The sequence below is a fragment of the Zalophus californianus genome, chromosome 5 (genome assembly GCF_009762305.2).
Source record: "Zalophus californianus isolate mZalCal1 chromosome 5, mZalCal1.pri.v2, whole genome shotgun sequence".
Lineage (NCBI taxonomy): Eukaryota > Metazoa > Chordata > Mammalia > Carnivora > Otariidae > Zalophus > Zalophus californianus.
Window position 1 is genome coordinate 121954507 of NC_045599.1, and position 22348 is coordinate 121976854.

The window sequence follows — 22348 nt, forward strand, 5'->3', positions numbered from 1 at the left end:
GATTTACCTTACCACAGAAGATATACTGCCTTCTGCAGAATTCTAATCACCTTGGGCCAAAGAAGAAAAGTCACAAACTAAAACCCTCACCACTAAAACTAAAATGCACATATAAACTATTTTTAAAACTGTTTCATCATGGAAAAAGGAAATAGATTATGACATCAGTAGAGAGAGAGAACTTGGAGCAAAGGGTATATATGTAAAGGAAAATAATATATCTTCCATAACCAACTTGAACAAATCCATCTTTCAAGGCAGGAGGTGATGGACAGAATTCTTTTGGAGCCAAAGACAAAGGAAAACAATGTGGTTCGAGCAATCTGAAAGGAAAAGGAAACAAAACATAATTAATGTGATGGATTTCCACAGAATAATAAATATTTTGCAGCACAGTGAGCTTTTCATTTACATCTGAAGGGACTCCATTCACATAAATACATTGATGTGATTGCCATTCTCAGAATCAATATCTGATCATATCCTGTACTAGAAAACTCAAACATAAACTCAAGCTTCCAAAAAATAGCTAGTAAGTCAATAGTATGAAGAACAAAAAGAAAGAGAAGAAAATAGAAGTTACTGGACAACACACCTACTTTATGTGATTTCTAGAGGTCACGTCTCAGACCTACTCTTTCTCCTGCTGTCTGGTTCTGAAATGCCTTTAACACAGAATTAATTCTGTATTCAAAATAAGGCAAGGGGCGCGTAGGTGGCTTAGTCGTTGGGTGTTTGCCTTCAGCTCAGGTCATGATCCCGGGGTCCTGGGATCGAGCCCCGCATCAGGCTCCCTGCTCGGCAGGAAGCCTGCTTCTCCCTCTCCCACTCCCCCTGTTTGTGTTCCCTCTCTCGCTGTCTCTCTCTCTCTCTCTTTCAAATAAATAAGTGGATAAAATCTTAAAAAAAAAAAGCCAACTGAACTACACCATCATTTAAAAATAAATAAATAAATAAGGCAATAACACTGATCCTGCAAGAGAGGTAACACAAAAATAGTAACTAGCTTTGACCGAGCGTTTATTATGCACAGTCGCTATACAAATGCACATTATCTCTGCTCACATTCACTGTAGGCCTAGGAGGTATGTGAAAAAAACAATGGCTCAGAAAGTTTGAGTGACTTGTCCAAGGTTATAAAGTAATAAATATCAAGACTGCATTCACACTGTAGTCAGTTAGGCTACTAAAGTCATGCTCTTTCTACCTCCCATAAGGCCATCTCTAGACAAAGCTCCTAATAATAGTCACAGTGATATCCAACATTAAACAACAGTTTTCAGTCGTACCTCTAAAGCCAGCATTCCACCAGTACTACCCCCACCCCAGAGATTTGAACTCTGAGGGAAAACATGACAAATGGCCTCTGAGTGTTGCCTCCTCCCCAGCTGAGTTCCTTATACGCTTGCCATATTCTGAGGAAACTCAGAAATGTGAAATCTTGGTTGTAATTCTCCTCTTTGTACTGAACAGGAGGAGATTTCCCCTCTGAGCACCACGAGCGAGAATTCCTTCAATGCCTTCCTTAGGATGCTCCTTTCCCTCCAGCTTTCTGTCTAGAGGCAGGGGAAATATGGCCACTCTGGCAGAGGCATTCTCCAATGGAGACCCTCATCTTCTCCTCCTACCATAAATCCATATGCTCACCAGCCTCCTGGTCATGAGATATTCATTATTGTTGGATTATGAAGCACCAAACACCTAGGAAAAAGGCATCCCACCTCCCTATGTTTCTACCAGATACCCAACTATCTTATAGCTTTCTTCAACTCACATGACCTTCGAATTATCTTACTATAATGTTTTGCCAATCCCTGATCAAAAGAGGTTCATAAAGACAGTGTAAAACAGTAAGGAATGGCCTGAAGAATTCTAACCAATGGGTATAATTCATCAGCTAAGCATTTTGAGATAGCTTTTGCAAAGTCCTGGCAAACGAGAAGTTGGTGTCAGACAGCTGGGCTAATCAGTCTAGATATTAGCCATCTCAAGCCTCTGGCTTTATGCTTACTCCTGAATAAATGAATGAATGAATGAATGAATGAATGAATGAATGAATAGGATTGGTATATCTGAAAAGTAATACAACTATTAATGAATGCTTCTATGTGCCAGGAACTATACTGATCACTTTCTGTGCTGAATCTCATTTAATTCTGACAACATCCTACCATTGTTTTACCTTCTATGATTATACTAATTTTAGAGGTGTGGCAAGTAACTTGCCCAAGGTTACCCAGCAAGTAGGTGGCGGATCTCCTTGATGCCAAAGCTGCTCGGATTCCCTTGGCCAGATGGCCTCCCAGTTACCCAGCCTTCTGTAACATCTGTGTCAGGAAAACTTGAAACACACAAGTGCTAGTTGGCTACACGTCTCCCTCCGTCAAGTGACCCCACTGCTAAGGGCAAAGTAGTCACTGATAAAAATTGCCATTTAACTTCTAAATCTTTGAATAGCGGCAATCGCGTATCCCACGCTTACTGCCGAGGGCACTGCGTTCTATGCAATTGCCAGGACGTCCGGCCGCCATTACCGCAAATGCTCCAGCTCCTCGTGCTCGCATGGGCTGCTTTCGGACGGTTCTCCAATACAGGATCGCCCACCCTCACTGGGCGGTGGGTTATTGCATTCTCGTCTCCTTGTTTTCTTCCCTTGAACACAGGGGCCCCAAGAGGACCAACAACTCCAGCCCCCATCCACTCCTCCTGTAAGATAAGAGAGGGGTGGTTCAGAAAGCCTCGGAGAGGAAGATTTCAGAGTTTAGTGCTGAGCTTCCCGCTCAGGCGGTTCCTGGGGGAGGGGACGGTCTGGGCACCCACTCCCTTCCCTCGGTTCAGGAGGTCTTCTACAATGACCAGAATGTCTCTGCACCCCGACTAGATTTGTCCAGGTTAAGGCTGCGTTAACAAGCTTCTTGCAATAATATCTTAAATTTGTTTATTATTTTGCAACTGTTTCAGAGCACTTTTACAGACATCCTACCATTCATCTCCTTCTCTCCAGAATGAATCGAGATGGGCAGGAGGTCTGTGACCATTCTCAGTTGATAGGTGTGGAATCTAAGACAAGGTGGTTAAACGTCATGCCCAGTGCCCTAAGGGCTGCCAGGAGCCACGTCCAGACAGCAACATGGCCTTGCCCCGGAGTCCAGGCTCCTCTCCTTACAGCCGTTCCTATTGTGAACCTTTCTATTGTAAAAGCAGTGATGGGGCATGAGAGCATAATCTACTGAGTATTCCCTACTCCCGACCGCGGAGCTGCCACTATTAAATGAGGAAGTGCCTAAGCAGGAGAAATGCATCTGCCTCCTGTCCACATCTTTCAGTCCACAGGCACTTGCTCAGCCCAGGCTGGCCACCTTCCAACTCAGGGCCGATTCACCATAACAGTGCTTTTACAACTTCCCCCATAATATTCCTTGGGGGAGGCAAGAGAGAACTTGCACTATAGTCTAAAAACTTGGCTTTCCTAGTTAGAAACTGATCTCAGAAACCCTGCCAGCGAAGCTTTACTTCCTGATGATAGACAGATATGTTTACCGCTCCTTAGCTATTTCTACTGTGTGACCCACTCCTCAGTATCACACACACCAAAACTAAACTAATTTTATAATATTTTCCCATGAGCTTCCTTATGCTTTCTTCCATAATTAGAAATTGAGTTAATAAAGTAGTCCCCTGAGCATATTAACAGGGAGAAATAATAGCTTGATGTATTATGACTGTTACCCCAACCCTTACCAGCAGGGGGAGCGTCCATTTTCTCAAATAACAGGAAATCCAAGCCACAAAGAAATGAAATCAAAGGGGTGGAATTTCAATTGACCAGACAGACCACTTGGGAAGAGAATTGGAGGCAAGGATGCCTTCTTGATGCTTGTCTATAAGCAACCATAGTTTAGTCATGTAGTCATTCATTCATCAAACATTTATTAAGTGACTCCTGTGAATCAAGCCCTGTTGGGCTCTGGGATAAAAAAAAGCAATCATCGTTCTGACCTTAAGAAATGAGCTTGCTAAAGGAGGGAGACATATAAATAAATACAAAATTGTCTTATACATTGTCTACTCATAAAGTCAACCTCACATAGTTCTATACTAAAGTACTTAAAGTACCAACCATTCAGTTGGACACATTCAGCAGATGTTCAAAAGTATTTGTGAATAATTGATTGATGGAACACAATACAAAATAAAAAGAGATATTTCAAAGAGCTTACCATCAGAAAGGTTAAGCTATGCATACACCAGCTCCACAGACCTATGTTATGACAAAACTTTAATGAGATGACTATGGAAGGACAGAGGTGTTTTAGGCATTAATCCATTCCAATGGAGAATGAAGAATGGTGGGCATGGTGGGTCTGTTAATTAAGACAGGAAAACAGAAGGGCTCCTGGGTGGCTCAGTCGTTTGAGTGTCCAACTCTTAATTTCAGCTCAGGTCATGATCACATGGTCGTAAGATCGAGACCTGCGTCCCTCGGGCTCCATGCTCAGCAGGGAGTCTGGCTTGAGATTTTTCTCTCACTTCCTCTCCCGCCCCTCCCCCTCCTTGTGTGCACACTCTCTCTCTCAAATAAATAAATAAATCTTAAAAAAAAAAAAAAGACAGGAAAACAGAGACAACAGAAGGCCTTGACCCAGTAGCTTGAACCCTGAAATGGAATAGGAAGGGAGACACTAAATTAAAATGTCCATACACAAAGAAGCACAATGTCAAGGGACAGACAGAGTGATTCCCTTTTCACTGTGTCCAGCATAACCAGCAACAATTCAGCACACTGACCTGCTTCATTCCCTACGAGGACTCCTTGCTCACAAGCCACACCAAATGTATACGGTTTGCAGTGGCACTGACATTGGGTCCCCTTAACGGTGGCAATGCCACCATTTTGACAAGGTCGGCAATGGCAGGGGTCAAATTCATCCAGATATTCCTCAAGAGCTCGCTTCAGGTATAGTCTTTTCACGGAGGCACAGGGTACTTCCTTTACCAGCTCATACAAGGGCGTCAGCTATACAGATAAAGACATCATGGTCGTAGTCAGGGTTTTAGGCAAGAAAATTTTCTTCTGGCATTTAGGATCAATTCCCGTTAAAATAAAATGAAAAGCCACTCATGTTAATTCCAATTGTTTCTTGTTCAAATAAAAAGAAAGCAATTCACTGTCTTTGCAAGGCAAAATGAAAAATTGGAATGAATAAGGAAGAAGTATTTTGCATAAAATTTTTCAAAACCAACAGGACATCCATTTTCTAGTTATTGAAAGATTATTTTGAAGGCAGTACATTTCCACCCTTGCAGAGGACAGAAGAAAAGGAAATACACTTAAATTACAGTGAAGAAGCAAGCGCAAATAAATTTACAATTAAATACCCTGACTCTAAGAGACTTAACATGTCTCTTAATGGAGACCGTGACTATTTTTCCCTGAAGAAGTTTAAAATAGAGTGCAAAGCTCCCAGATAGACAGGGCAACCCTCTCGGGCCCCCTCCCTCTTTGGGAGCTTTGCACTCTATCATTCAATAAGCTTTACTCTCACTCAGTAAACCTTGTTTTGCTGCCCCCCCAAAATAAAATATAAATAATAAAAATAAAACAGACATTATTGTTCTGTGTTGAATACATCTAATGAAAAGCAACTTGGAGACCCTAGATGTGCTGGTTAAGCTTTAACAATCTGCTTTCCTAAGAACAAAAATGCTCTGATTTGTAGCATTTGCCAGTTTCTGCAGTATAAGAACTCTCCCCATGGCCAATCTCGGGTTGCCACTGGAATGCCAATGACCGTGGACTTGGGAAGATATAGGCACCACTGGCTCTTGTGAAGGTCCGTCTGAGCTGACGGCAGCACATCACTGCAAGGATGAAGATAACTCAAAAACTCAGCCACATCTCCCTCCATCTCTGCCCAAGCTCTCTCACACCGCATTATGAAAGAACAGACTGCACGGACATACACCCATAGTGAGTTAGCCCAGCTACCTATGAGAGTTACAGTCTGATGTGGAGAAGAACAGAGTGAGAATGAGAAGGAATGTCTGTTTCTCCCCAGTCAACAATTTCGAATTTTTTAAGATTTGTTATGGGGCTCTGGTATTGAAAATAGGTCATTGTGAATATCGATGGTGGCACTTTAGGATAAGACCTGCTGGGAAAACTACCCTCCTCCCTTCAGCCTTATTCTGAGGCAAGTGGGTGCATGTGGTGTTAGGAGGGTGCTCAAGGAGCTATTGTGATTTGGGGGTTTGTAAAATGTATCCAAGTTTCATCTGGGATGTTGCTTGATTCCCATGACAGAGAACAGATCAGAGAATCAGTTCTGCTACAGCATTTGTTTTGAAAATGTGAGTTTGTTGCATTGAGACAGATGTATTAGGGAACACTATGATCGTATTGCAAATTTTGTGTGTTCTTATGTACAATTTCATCCATAAGAAAAACCAGGTGAATTCAGAAAAGTGGACACAACCCAAGATAGGATTGCACAAAACACACTCATACAAATACACACTTCAGACATCATCAGGGTCACTGCCTGTACTAACCTTCACCCATCTACATCTGGGGCTACAGCTCTCTGTCCTCTGGTAGCTCTCCTTCTAACGCCTCACAATCATTCAGAAGCTCCAACCCTTCCACCACCCAGCAACCTTCAAGTCTTTTTCTAGGAATTGTGCCACCTTAATGTAGTAAATGCATTTCTTAACAATTTAACACATAGAAAACCATGCTATTGTTTTTACTAATGTCTGTCTGTTTTTTTAATGAGTTATCACAGATAAGTTTTTGAGTTTGGTGTCCTTAACCCCATTTTCCCCATAAGCCAGGTGGTCTTTACTGTGCAATTCTGCCTCGTTCTCTGATTTTTAGAAGCACATATGTTGCATTATAAAAGAACTGACTGTGTCAATAAAACATCCTAAAATTCGGCCAGACAAATTTGTTCTTTCTTAATGTACACGTCTCCAAGAGCCTGTATGTCACGGCCAGAGGAAGAAAGGTAATCTGATGGGACAGTAGACAAACCTAAATGCTTTCCTCTTGCAAGAATCTATAATTCTTCTGAATAAGAGACCAAGGAAAACATAATCAAATTTTGGTCAAAAGCTTAATATGCAAATTTTGTTATTAATTTCTCTTGGGATTTACAAGACATTTAACCCTTACAATTGAATTATGGACATAGAAGATAATGAAGCTTCTGTTTATTATTATGTATGCATTCATTTCACTGTACAAAACATAATTGGGATACAGAAAATGCTAATTACAGCTGTCTCTGTTTAGCCACCTTAATTTAATCTCATTTTCCCAGTGTGAAGAAACATGCCTGCTTTGTGCTGCTTTCAACAGAGCAGGACATACCTTTTGTTTTATGACTTCGGGAAGATCAGTCACAGATTCTGCCCAGGAAGAATATCGCTGTTTGTTTCCAGCAGGATTGTCCAGCTCCAGGAAACTGAGGCCAGATATGAAGCCTGAACCTCCCCCCCTGACAGATGGGTCCCCTTGCAGCACGTTGCCCTGAGTTCCTACGCAAGGAGAAATCAAATCAAGTAAGTCAGGATTCACAAATGAAACAAAAAGGAGAATATAAAAGTGAAAAGTCTATCAAGCACTAAAACACAACCCATCCAACTTTATGACGTTCGGGAAAAGGAAGAACTATAGCGACAGTAAAAAGATCAGTGATTGTCAGCAGTGGTGGGTGGGAGGAATAAATAGGTGGAGCACGGAGGATTTTTAGAGCAGTGAAAATGCGCTGTATGATCCTATATGGTGGATACAGAGCATTAGACATCCGTCCACACCCATAGAATGTACAACACCAAGGCTGAACCTGAACATAAACTATGAACCGTGGGTGATCATGATGTGTCAATGTAGGTTTATCAATTGGAACAAACATTCCACTGTGGTGGGGAATGCTGATTGTGGGGAGGCCTCAGTTTCTGACAGGAGTATATGGAAACTCTCTGTCATTTTTGCTCAATTGTGCTGTAAACCTAAAACTACTCTTTAAAAAAATGTCTATTAAAAGAAAAAAGAAGGCACACCTGGGTGGCTCAGTCGGTGGAGCGTCCAACTCTTGGTTCCGGCTGAGGTCATGATCTCAGCGTTGTGGGATCGAGCCCGGGATTAGGCTCTGTGCTCAGCGCAAAGTCGGCTCAGGATTCTCTGGCTCCCTCGCCCTCAGCCCCTCCCCCTGCTTGTGCATGCACAGGAACACACATGCTCGTTCTCTCTCTCTCTCAAATAAATAAATAAAATCTTTTAAAAAATAAAATCTTAGGGGCACCTGGGTGGCTCAGTTGGTTAAGCGACTGCCTTCGGCTCAGGCCATGATCCTGGAGTCCTGGGATCGAGTCCCGCATCGGGCTCCCTGCTCGGCAGGGAGTCTGCTTCTCCCTCTGACCCTCTTCCCTCTTGTGCTCTCTATCTCTCATTCTCTCTCTCACATAAATAAATAAAATCTTTAAAAATAAATAAATAAATAAATAAAATCTTAAAAAAAAGAAAACCACAATCATTACCTGAAAGTAGATGATATTAGGGAATTATTGTTCATATTCTTAATGTTCTTGGTATAATAAGAGCATTTACATTATATAGGAGACTGTATTCCTTCTTAGAAAATATATGCATAAATTTTGGGATGAAACATCATGAAATTTACTTCCAAATGGTTCAGGTAAGATTATAAATATTTTAAATATATAATATTTATATATTGTTGAATAATCCACATTATAAATATTGTATGTCCATTATATACAACAAAATGTCATAATAATCATTACATAAAGGAGGTGGGTATATGGGTATTTATTACTATGTTCTTTCTGTTTGTTTGAAAATTTTCATAATAAAATGGGGGATGTTCATTGCAACTGGAATACTAACAATAAGCAAAAAAGCTATTAATTAACAGGCATACATTAACACATGAAAAGTGTTCTAAGCAGTGAATATTAATTGAATTCTTTTCCGCATTTATTTGCCCTAATATTTCAGAAAACTTTTTGTCTCCATTTGTGGTTGATTTTTACACTGGTCATGACTGGAAATTCCTACCTCGCAGACCAGATTTGGAGTAATTTTCAGTTCACTTCTTTTAACTAAATTTTGCAATTTCATAAAATTTTCATAAAAATTTTCAAATTCAAAAACTGTACATTTATCAGAAATTATTAAAGCCTGATGTTTTCAATAAATTACCAAGTACTTCCTCATCTTCATTGTTAGCTCCGTTTCTAATACGCAAACCGTCTCCCTTTGAAGGCAGCTCGTCACAACATCCAGTCCCTCCAGGACCTGACTCCAAACCACCTGGAGTGACTACACATTTCTGGGCTCCAAGATGTATGAGAGAACAGCTGGGAGGAAAGCCCTGGAATCAGCATTTTAACAAGCCTCCTCAGATTATCTCGGTGTGTACTAAAGTTGGAGAAATGGCGGGCTTCACTGGCAGATCTTTTTACAAATTACAGATTTTAAGAAATCAGTTTTAATTTTATTTTTAAGCCTGTAGCCTCTGTGTCCACACCTCAGTGAGCTCCCTGCTCCAGCTAGCACTCTTCCCCTAGACAATCAGCCTGGTGTGACAATGAGGAGCCCAGGCTGTGAAGCCAAATGTCATGCCCTTGAATCTCATGTCTGACGCTTACCAACTGCGATCTTGGGCAACCTTTCTGTGACTCAGTGTCACTGTCTGTATTATGGGAATATGAATAATACTTAACTCTTAGATAGGAAGAATATATTGGCTAATTTTTGTAAATCACTTAAAAGTGTACTGGGCACATAGTAAACACTATGTTTGTTAAACACAAAATAAAATCAAATCAGTGAGCAGCTTCCAGTAGCTCATGTCACTGAGCTTCCCAAAGCTCCTGCTCTCATTTCGATTTCCAGATCACTATATTTCCCTTTCTTTCAAAAACCTGTCCTCCTTTGTCATGTCAGCTCCATGAAGACAGGCATTCTCTTGGGCATGTCACTGCTTCTACCCCAATGCCTAGAACAAATCCCACCGTATACCCCAGGCCCCAGAAACAGCTGATGAATGAAGGAGGTGAATGAGTAAATAAACCTGGTTTCACTCCTCTGTCTCCCTCCTTCCTGCAGTCATCTGCCAATATCCCGAGAATCCCCACTTCCTCGGTAAGAACTCTGACACCTGGGTCAGTCTTCACCTTTGCCCCAATTTCTGCCATCACCCTGGGAGAACTTAAGCTGTAGTACCACTCAGTCCATTGCTACCACACTAAGAATCTCTTCATCATAAGACCGGTGAAGAGTCAGTCTCCAGTCCGTCTCTTACTTAGCTTCTCTCTAGAATTTGTCTCTGTTTATCTCTCCTTCTCCTTTACTTTTAATGTTACTGATCTTTTCAGGTTCATTATTTTCCCCGTTTTTCTTAATTTTTTTCTTCTTTTTTTTTTTTTTTAAGTAGGCTCTATGCCCAACGTGGGGCTCAAACTCAATGACCCTGAAATCAAGAGTCACATGTTCTACCGACTGAGCCAGCCAGGCACCTCTTTTCTGGTTCTTATCCTATCCATTTAACCTTTCTCAGTCCCTCTTCTTTCTCTACAATGTTCTTTGTAATCTTTCATTTAGTCAATCCCTGTATTAAATCCTTTAACGGCACCCCTTGTCATCAGAATGAAATCCCAATTCCTTAACGTGGCATCTAGACACAATCTAAATCAGTTTATTTTTCCAGTTCCTTTTTCAATCACTCAAAGAATAGCACAGCACCTTCCCCACTCCCTCTCCCACCACCACCAGCACCAGCAGCAGCAGCAGCATGCACCAAAAAGTGCGCTGAGCATCCATGTCAGAGTGGGACTGAATCTTCTCCCGCTGGTGTCCTTTTTCTAAGCTTGATTGCCAGCAGTCATCGTAGGGGACAAAGGTAGGATACACTGAGGACACAATTGCAGTGCACAGAGATAACCAATGAACTTCCCCCTCTGCCTGATGTCTCATTGCCACGACATACGCAAGATAGATCAGAGGAAAACATAAACAAATACATAAAAAACATAAAATAGAACACCTGTTCAAATCTCAAAGGCCCTTGGAAGCCGGGAATTAGCCACAAGAGAGAGGGATGGAGATTAAGCTCGTAAAGCAAATTGCCCCTTTCTTATTTACCTGAGTCTGATTTTAAGGCCTCTTCCAGCTTTTGGCATTTGCCCTTCAATGATGTAAAGAAAAGTTTGGAACTTGAGGAAGTACATCTCTTCATATCTGCTGAACTAAGACCTGAGGGAAAAGTTGTAAAGGTGATTAATTTTTGCATTTGTTAAAAACTCCTTTTGAGATGCAGCCAGGTGTGAGAATGGGGATAAGAGGTTATGTCCTACTATTGAGCTCAAGAGCTCTAGAACGGTCAAGGGTCAGAAAAAGGAATATTTGATTTTTGTTATTAAACAAAATAATAATACATGTATATATCTAGGAATGAAGCATCATGTGTCTGAAACTTACTTTCAAATGCAAATTTTGGCTCCTATTAGCTTTGACCAGAAAGGGGAGAAGATTGGGGTGATTTCTACATGAAACAGTGGAAGGAACAGAAACTGAACACCCCAAAGAGCGATATCTTTGGCCCATCCACCGTCAGCTGCTCAGGCATACAGCAAATCAATAAAAGTAGGCATGTAATCGTCCCCATCCGCCTACTGGAAACCCCAAATTGGGTTCTGGTTCTACAGTAATTAATTCCTAAAACCCTAGGTCTACTGCCTCAGTCTCTCTATTTTAATATCTTTACCATCTCTGGTTTCCAACATTTCCTTCTCATGACTCATAACCTTAGAATGTAACAATTTCTACTTATTATCAAATAGAGTTTTGCCAATGCATTTTTTAAGAAGGATAGAAAATAATAAAGTATGGAAATATATTTTTCTCATATAATTTTGCTAACTCTACTATAATAACCTCAGTATTTCTTAAAGAACAATTGGGGGGCATATATTATTATAACTCAGCAGTTTTGATTATATTGCAATTAGGACTTTTAGGAAGAACAGAAACTGCTCAAGAGTAAAATTTTTACTCAAAAAAATACTTTGACCAACTTGGAAAGCTTTAAAAAGTTCCCTCCATTTCTTTTAAATACTAAGGAAACGGGGGGGGGGGGCGTGGGGAACAGTGAAACGGAATTTAGGTTAAGCCATTGCTGGACTAATTTTCCAAAGAAACATTGCCTTTGTTGTTGCTACAAAAAACAAAAACAAAACAAACAAACAAAAAACCTGTGCTTGTACATTCATTTCTAACCAGGGAATTTAGAAAAGTTCAAATTCTGGCTAAATCTTAATTGGTAAAAAAAAATAAGGCAATGGAAACATAGAAAAATATTGTAGTTCACCCACAAGGGAAGGTTACAAGATCTCCTCTGAATCTCATGTAATAAGTCTTAACTCTCCTCCACGGTTGTAAAGACGCTTGACTGAAGAGAAAGATCATGAAGAGGTGATTTGGATGGAGAAGGATTTGTGGATATCAGCTTAACAAAGTTGGGAAGGAGCAGATTTGACTTGGAATATTAGTAAACCAGAGCCAAAAGGTCTTTGGAGACAAGGAACGGACACTGAGACATCACCCTCTCCCCTCCCACACTGGGACACATGGCGAGGATTCTCCTCTAATTATGAGGACAAAAAAATCATAAACTCAGTGGTGTGCACCAATTCTAACAAAAATCGGGCAATTCTAGCAACAACATAGCGTAAGGAAAAAGCTCAGCTGACTTAGACCTCCTTGCAATCTATATGCCCTAGGATGAATCTTATCATAGCACTGAGTCTCCATTTCTCAGTCTGTAAGACAGGAATTGTAGTGGCCCCCTCACTGGGTAGTAGTGAGGATCATTGCTAACGTATGTGACTTGCCTGTTGTAAGAAAGGCATCTGATAAATTTAAGCTATTGTTACAAGAATTATGTAGTAAGCCAACTTGTGATATCCAGAGATTTTCTTAAAGGAATGTGAGTGGTAATAACAGAGGTAAACAAAATACTTCTTTAAAACATTTTGATTTCGGAAATATAATTCCTCATTAGCTTTTCCTTGAAGAATACTACCTAAACTGAGAAATGGAAAAGGTTAAAAAGTATTCCAAAAACCCAGTCAACACCCTCTGAGGATAGCCAATGATGATGACTATCTCACATTTCAGAGTACTATCCCAAAGAGTAGGCTGGCTTTTCTTAGAGCCTAAAAATTTTGAGTAGAATATAATGGATTCTTGCCATTTTGGATTCCTTTGCAATTTAATCTCTATTTGTCATATTTTAAAGCTCTGAAAGTTTAAGCTAACTACATGTTATTTCCCCCATTAAAATTCCTACAATGCTTGTATTTAATAATTTTTTAATACTTTACCACTGTTTTTGATTTTTTCTGAGTCCACATAAAATAGAACTCTGTACTCTCCTCCTAGGGACCCAGACTGCAGATAATGTGTCCCATACTGGTCGATTAATCTTCGGTAGGCACTGTAGTCATAGAGAGAGGGAAGGAAGGAGAGTTCCTTCCAGAATGGCTCAGCAAGTTGTAAAAATTCCGGATTGTTGTTGACAAACTGAGCCACTTCCACGGTGTTCTGGACAACCAACAAATGATGACTCTATGGAAAGAAGAGAGCATAAAAAGAGTTTTAGGTTGGTGATAAAAAGGCAGTGGAATTAGTTTGCTGTCCAAGGTCTCCATCAGCTGCCACCTCCAACCAGACTATATGAATTTCTATTTTTGATGCATGATGAGGTTTTTTCTGGGCCCACTCACTTGAAGCAGTCTATGGAATTTTTGGAATCCCAAATAGGAATAATATCTGTGATAACATGGTAATTTCTTGCATATATGACATTTAAAATCTCAAAACCAAGTAGTTATGCCCTCCTCAACTAGAAAAAAGAGAATCAGCTTCGTTAACTGCTAAACAATCTCACAAATAAATATGTAAAATAGTATGTCCCTAGGGTATACACAATGACTTATAGGTAAGGTGACCATATAACTTATATTCCATACTGGGGTCCCTCATTTCATAATGAGGGGTTTTTCTATTTTAATGTCATGAACCTACAGTGCTGTATTAGTTGCAGGTGTACAATAGAGTGAACCACCAATTCCATACATCACCCAGTCCTCATCACAACAAATGCACGTCTTCATCCCCACCCCTATTTCACCCATCCCTCCACCCACCTCCCCTCTGGTAATCACCAGTTTGTTCTCTATAATTAAGAGTCTGCTTTTTGGTTTGTCTCTTTTTTGTTGTTGTTCATTCATTTTCTTAATTCTACACATGAGTGAAATCATATGGCATTCGTGTTTCTCTGACTTATTTCATTTAACATCATACTCTCTGGATCTATCCATGTTGTTGCAAATGGCAACATTTCATTCTTCTTTCTGGCTGAGTAATATTCCATTGTATAAATATGCCACATCTTCTGTACCCATTTGTCTATCAATAGACACTTGGGCTGCTTCCATAATTCGGCTATTGTAAATAATGCTGCCATAAACATAGGGGCATCTCTCTTTTTGGATTAGTGTTTGTATTCTTTGGGTAAGTACCCAGTAGTGGATACAATGAGGTCTTTGAACACTTCCTAAGCATCTTGTAATGATGTCCAAGACAGATCATGAATAAATAAATAAAATTAAAAAAAAAAGACAGATCTACCTTAAACCAAATCTTCACTTCTGTGAACAATGTAGTATAAAAATAATAAATGTTTATACAACTCCTATCTCCACAGTCAGCTTCTTAGTCATAAAACAAGCAAAACCACTATTCCTTTATACTTCCTGTGATTTATTAATCAAGTTACTGACTTCAAGAATGAGATAAAATATGCATATTTAGAACGATGGTCAGCCTGAAAACTTCTTCAGCAGTAGGTGTACATCAGCCAGTGCAATCTATCACAACTGTTCAGCTTGCCCAAGATAAAAGTTTTAGTATCTCAAAACAACAAAGTATCTAAAAATAAGGCTTTTAACTTCTTCAGACAAAAATTTGGGTATTTCAAAAGTAATAAAGCATTCCAAAATCTTTTAGTTTTATGCACCTTCTAAGTGTTAGTGTTTAGGAAGCACATACTAATTGGATTTGTTAAATTGTATATAACATTTATATAACCATGTATAATAATCATGAATTAGAAATTTAAGAAAATTTTAACTAGTAGATTTGAAAGTAACGTTTTTTTAAGATTTTCAAATAAGAACAAATACTTTAATAAGAAAATAAAAAGTATAGGGGCACATGGGTGGCTCAGGTGGTTAAGCATCTGCCTTCGGCTCAGGTCATGATCCCAGGGTCCTGGGATCGAGTCCCACATTGGGCTCCCTGCTCGGTGGGGAGCCTGCTTCTCCCTCTCCCTCTGCCTACAGCTCACTCTCTCTCTCTCTCTCTCTCTCTGTCAAATAAATAAATAAATCTTAAAGGAAAAGTATAAAGGTGCCTGGCTGGTTCAGTCAGTGGAGCACATAACTCTTAATCTCAGGGTCCTGAGTTAGAGCTCCACATTGGGTATAGAGCCTACTTAAAAAAAAGAAGAAGAAAGAAAAAGAAAATAAAAAGTATAAATAAATATATTATCCAAGAGAACTAACAAGACACAATCTTACCTTTTAAAGAATATATTACATTGTCTCTTTGAAGAAGATACTATTACCCTAATTTAAAAAAGAAACCTGATCTGTTTGGTAAATACACTTTTGTTAATGTTAGAAATATTTAAGCAGTAAAATATGGAAAAGTCAACTAATATTTCATACTAACCTTTTTCTTGTGGATTTCATTGGTATGTGAAGTATAAGTAGTTGAAGAAGATGATGAAGATCTTAAAAAGGACCTTTTCCTACTAGATGATGTATGTTCTGCCGAGGTAAGCTTTACATAAGACCAGCTACTGTTGTAAAATTCATAATTAAAATCATTATTTATTTTCACCTATAAAGAAAATGAAAAATTTTGCTGTGACCAAATTAAGGCCTTGGATATAACCAAAAATCTTTTGCCATGGATCCTTTAACGTGGATATTTTCTTCAAACAGTCTTCTCCAAAAAGACAAAGCTCTTCATTGACACAAAATGACTGTGGCTCTCAATACAACCAGGCCCATATGAGTATAAGGAATAGAGTCCATTCTACAATTACTCTTAGTTAAGAAGGAGACATGGTGTCAATAATTGCAATTCCAAGTGATTCACAGAACACATCTGTGTACAAACATCTCCCACTTTCTTTTAATGTCAACAGTTAACCCAGAAGTCAGCAAATCAACAGAATTACACAGAGAACTGAAAAGCCCTTGGTTCTTGATTTTTCAGCTAAAAGAAGGGAACAGAGATGCAATTTTTTTCCTTATGAGCGAGGGTAGAAGAAAAGGCCATCCCAAAGGAATTTTGAGGCAGACAACAGGATAGTCACAGGTGGCTAACACGGAAGTGAGAGCCCCAGCACTGACAAAGAAGACAATCATTTATTTATCCCTTATTTTATCCTAGATCAAGTGTCAAAATAAAATGCCCATGGGGGCTAGCACATAATATAAATGTTGGAGGCATCCCGTGGAAGGCAGGGTGATGAAGTGAACACACACACTGTCGAAAAGGGACACCAACACTCAAATCCATCATACAGTTACCATATGTAACTACAAGTTCTAGCATTGACAGATTATGTGTTTTCAAGAAAAGAGAAAAATCTGAAATCTTGACACAAAGCTCTCCAGACTTTTTTTAAATTGTAGGCAATTAATTTGCTAAAAAGTGTCAAGCACCATGAAAATAAAACAAGACGCGCGAGCTCACTCCCTCTCACAGTGTCTGCTCTGCTTAAATAGTCAAATCAGTAACTGTCCTTCCACAAGCATTTGTGTTCTTAGCATATAGCCATACACATCTGTGTTTGAGATCAAAGTATAAATAAGCACAGGGAACATTAAAATGATGGATATGATACACTTTAAACACAAACCTAAGAGGAATGAAAACAACAGAATACCATGTAGCCATTTTAAATGATGCCTATGAAGAAAAATATTCATGTTAAATGAGAAAGTGGGTATAAATGTAATAATCCTGTTCACTACAACCATACAAGTATATTCCCCAGTCAAAAAAAGACTAGAAAGAAATTCAGGGGCGCCTGGGTGGCTCAGTCAGTTGAGTGTCCGACTCTTGATCTCAGCTCAGGTCATGGTCTCAGAGTTGTGAGTTCAAGCCCCACATTGGGCTCCATGCTGGGCATGGAGCCTATTTTTAAAAAAAGAAGAAGAAAAGAAAAGGCTAGAAAAAGTTCATCAAAATGCCAGAAAATATTGTATTACTTTTATCACTGCCCATGTTCAAAATTATGCATGCATGCTAAGAACATGCCAGAAGACAAGAAAAGATAGATTTATTCATATCTTTTGTTAGAGCATTATTTTCATTACATTATGAAATTGGTTTGTTTAAAAGTCAAAGGCAAAAATTCAGCTCAGACTGAGATGGAGAATATATGTATTATTATTGACTATAAAGAGGACATTAATAAGAATGCCATCAGAGATTTCTGCAACCACTAGATACTGTTTCAGTCCTATTTGGTTTTAGATAGACACAAATTTACTTTTTATCTCTCTTAAGAAAGAGAAGTTATCTATCTTCCTTTTAATGCAAGAAAAGAAAGCCTATTTTCCCTCATCTTCAAATCTGCAATTCAAGTACTTGATTAATGCAAATAAGCCTCTTTAGCGGCTTTAGTTCAGCATCTCCTCACTCCCATCTACTCTACACAAGAGCTGCAAGAGTCATCTTTTTCAAGGTAATGTGATCTTCTTAAATGACCCTTAATTAATACTCTCTCCATCCAACTTAGACTCACCCAGACTGATCGCTCCTCTGAAATCACAAATTCAAACATCCTACATCCTGCCACCTCTTACTCGTTTGACTCTCTTTCTATTATCACCAGAGCCATTATTCAACTTTACAGACACAAGTTCCTCTACTTGGTTTCCCTTCTCTCCTTCTATCAGCACCTTCATTTTTTTCACTTCCTTCCTTTTCAGATAGACCTCATGGTTCCTGACTTCAACCAGTCTCTCACCAATGACCTTAACTCCCTTGCCTAGATATGCTCTGCCATCATGTTTGCCTGGCAGAATTCCAGCCCTGGTTCAATGCTTGCAGCCAAGCTGCTTAGCACTATGATAGAAAAATCACACAGCTAACCGATCAGTACTGCTGTAAGTCCACTCATGATTTCCAGTCTCAGGGGAACCTTCAAAGCAGTGCAGCAGCCCTGTATTTCCATTCTCTTTCTCTCCCATTCTCTGCAGTGTCTGTTTCAAAAGTTCTGCAGCTACCTCAGTCCTGCAATCTTAGAACCACTTCCCTCACTCTCAGAAAATGACCTTGACCTCTTTCTTTCAAACATTCCCATTATCAGACATGAGAACTCCTAAACTTCTGGCTAACAAATCCACAAACATATTTACATTTCTTCACTTCCTTTCCTCCGCAGGTGTCCTTCCTCCATCTAAAGCAAATTTCTGTCTCATCTCTATTGCATTCTCTCCCACCACTTCTAAGGATTTATTAAATCGATTGCTTACTCCCTCTTCCACAGCTTCAATTTTTTATTCTCTACTGGCTCATTCCTATCAAATGTATGTATATTCTAACCCCACCTAAGTAGAGTGTGCTGCAAGGGCTCTGCAGACACACTTCTTGGGTTCAGATTCCATATTTGTTATCTATTAACTCTATGACTGTGGGTAAACTCTTCAGCATTCTTTGTCTCGAGTTCCCTCAACTGTAAAATAGAAATGACAGTACCCACATTTTTAGATTATTACAAAGAAAAGAAGGGGGCGCCTGGGTGGCTCAGTTGGTCAAGCGTCTGCCTTCGGCTCAGGTCATGATCCCGGGGTCCTGGGATCGAGTCCTGCATCAGTCTCCCTGCTCCGCTGGGAGCCTGCTTCTCCCTCTCCCTCTGCTCCTCCCCCTGCTGTGCTCTCTCACCCTCTCTCTCTGTCAAATAAATAAATAAATTCTTTTTTAAAAAAGAAAGGAAAAGAAAAGAAAAGAAGATCGGGGTGCCTGGGTGGCTCAGTCGGCTAAGTGTCCAACTCTTGATTTCAGCTCAGGTCATGATCTCAGGGTGGTGGGATCAAGCCCTGCACTGGGCTCCATGCTCAGCAGGGAATCTACTTGAGATTCTCTCCCTCTCCCGCTGCCCTTCCCCCGCCCCCGCTTGTGCTCTCTCTCTCTTTCTCTCTAAAATAAATAAATAAGTATTTTTAAAAAGAATATGATTTTGTTATTTACTTGATATGCATATAGGATCTCTTTTCCAAAAATATAATGAAATACATTCAAGACTAAATACAGGAGGATCCAGGAAGTAATTCATTTTCTCCACCTTCATCTTTACTCCCCTCTGCAACTCATTCCAAGTTGACAATGAACACAACAGTCTTTCAACATTCTCCAGACTGAACTAGCAAAGTAGTACCTTCCCAAAGTGGCCATGGAGGAGGAACGTGTTTCTGTGTCCAAGGGTTCCTTGTGGTATGAAAAATATGAGCAAACAGAGAAAGTGCATGGCATCAAAGATAATGGCTTAGTCAACAAGAAACCAGGTTTGCCCTGGATAAACTACACTACTGATAACTGAAACAGAGATTATAAGATGGACTGACTGATTATGTTACATGTTTATTTATTAATATTTATGTGCCAACAAGCCAAAAGCCATCTTCCACTCAGAAGAGCTGAATCGCCAGTGGCCTCAGGTCTATCTGAGCTGTGGAGAGCATTTACTATCCCAGGCTCCACATTGGGTTAGCTCTTCAATGGCTGACTCACTGCCTATTGCTTCCATAACCCTAACCCTAACCCTAACCCTCCCTTCCCTCAGGTTGGATCATCAAAACATATCCATTCTTCACTCAGTAACAGGTTATAACTTCCCTATGCCTCTGACAAACACCTTCAAATTCAGGGACAGGAAAGGCATTTCAGATGTCAATGCAAAATCCAAGCCATGCTGAGGGAAATGAACGTCAGCATTATGCTGTTATTAAATTATTTCTCTTCTTCAGAAGCTGCAAACTTCCAGCATGTCTGTCTTCCAACAATGTCAGAAATTCTCTCATGATTTTCTCTGCTCTGTAACTCTCTAAATTTGACCCATTATATATATATACAATTATCTCTCTTATAATTATGAAAGAATTATCAACACATCCTCCTAGGAAGAGGAGAAAAAAAAATATTTCTACATATGCCTATGTTACATTCTCCCTCCGGCCAATGGTTACATCACAGTACATATTATTCACCATGTAAAATTTAGAGTTGAGAAAGCAATTAAATACAAGATATTGGGAGAGTGAAATATACTAGAAAAAGAAAAGGCTGTGAAATCTGACAAATAGGACCCAAGCTCTACTACTTATTAATTTGGTGATTTAGAGCAAGTCAGCTGAAGTCCTCTGAGCCTCAATTTCTACATATATAAAATAGTAAAATATTACTTACCTTCCAAAGATATTATAAGGATTAAACATATACAAACTGCCTAAAACAGTACAGATGCCACAGGAGATATTCAAAAATTGGCAGCTACCATTATTTTTTCAGATCAATTTCACTTTCCATTTCCATGATACAGTAATTTTTTAAAAGATTTGTTTATTTGGGGCGACTGGGTGGCTCAGTCGTTAAGCATCTGCCTTAGGCTCAGGTCATGATCCCAGGGTCCTGGGATCGAGCCCCACATCGGGCTCCCTGCTTAGCGGGAAGCCTGTTTCTCCCTCTCCCACTCCCCCTGCTTGTGTTCCCTCTCTTGCTGTCTGTCTCTGTCAAATAAATAAATAAAATCTTTAAAAAAAGATTTATTTATTTAAGAGAGAGAGAGAGAGAGATCAAGGGAGGGGTAGAGAGAGAGAGAGACAGAATCTCAAGCAGACTCCTCACTGAGCACAGAGCCCAACACAGGGCTCGATCTCATGACCCATGAAATCATGACCTGAGCCAAAGTCAAGAGTCACATGCTCAACCGACTAAGCCGCCCAGGTGCCCCCATGATACAGTAGTTCGTAAATGTAATTTATTCTATTGTAAGTCAGAGGAGGATGCTGTTTGCTATTTATAATTAAAACTGCATTCTGAAGAGGGTTAAGTTTGGTAAACAAAAAGCCTTTCTGTCTGAACATCCTAATAGTTTTGGTTTACAAATTTGGGAGTAATAGGTAAGAAGCACTGAACTAGAAATTTTCAGAATTCTGGGAAGAAGAGAGGAAAGGAGTGAAAGAGGAGGTCTTGGCAGAAGAGAACAAGAGGCTGAAATGGGATGAGACCAGAAACTTTGATTTGTTGAGGTTCCAGAAGGACCAGATGTTTTGTGATGTAGGATGTCAACCGTTTTTGTTGAATGCGTTGGCATGACTGCAACAGAAAATCTCTTCTCTATATTCCCTTCATATGCTCAGGATTCTCCCCCTAAAACCATAACTGTTTCTGTGTGAGTGGATTTTGTGTGGAAATGCTGGAACAGAACGAGTTTAGGTGTATATGACAGAAACAGCTTACAAGAAGCAGAAGCCTGGAACGGAGTCCCTGAGACCCTAAGCCAAATGGAAAATTCTGGCAATGCAGACGTTGGTAAGGATAGGGAGCACAGCCCCTCCCCCTTCCACACTGCTGATCGTATATAAATTGATGGCACATCCATTTTGGAAACTTTACTGAGCAGAGTGTAACCTATACATAACCTGTGAGGCAGCAATTCAAGCGCCCTAGAGAAACTCTAGCTCATTTGCATGGAACTCATGCACAAGAATGTGCAAGGCATTTTCATAAGAAAAAAAATGGAACCAGCAATAAAAATGTCATCTACATCAGCATAAATAAATTTCAAACCCATAATTTTGAGTAAAAAAAAAAAAGTCATAGAATATATACTATAGGATTTACTTACATAAGTGGCCAAAAAACAGGCACAAATAATCGTTAAGTTTTTATTTAGGGACAAAGACATATGAGATAAACGTATACGGAAAGACAAAGAAGTGATTAATACAAAACAGAAGATAGTGGTTGTGTAGGGAGTGGGGGTGGGGAGGACGTGGCCAGAGAGAGGTAGATGAGAGCATTTAAGTCAGTCTTTGGCAATATTCTATTTCTTAAGGTGGGTGGTGGGCATACATGAGTATTTGTTTTATTAGTTTTCTTCAAACTGTATGTTTATATTAGTCACACTCTTTTGTATATATGAAATATTTCACAATTTAAAAACAAAAGCATTTT

The 22348-nt window shown here is 39.6% G+C and overlaps 1 protein-coding gene across 2 annotated transcripts in view; it reads right to left on the bottom strand.

Moving 5' to 3' along the window:
- The window catches only part of C7 (complement C7), a 51460-nt gene that overhangs the window by 16822 nt on the left and 12290 nt on the right, over positions 1-22348 (bottom strand). Inside the window, exons 6-12 of one of the 2 annotated variants that reach the window (XM_027604918.2) lie at positions 15824-15953; positions 13411-13654; positions 11171-11281; positions 7373-7539; positions 4789-5017; positions 2535-2706; positions 236-323 (exon numbers count right to left, since the gene is read on the bottom strand). In XM_027604918.2, the coding sequence (XP_027460719.1) occupies positions 236-323; positions 2535-2706; positions 4789-5017; positions 7373-7539; positions 11171-11281; positions 13411-13654; positions 15824-15953 (1141 nt within the window). Of the gene's footprint in view, positions 1-235; positions 324-2534; positions 2707-4788; positions 5018-7372; positions 7540-11170; positions 11282-13410; positions 13655-15823; positions 15995-22348 lie in introns of both variants that reach the window. The other variant, XM_027604917.2, reaches the window with a different exon arrangement.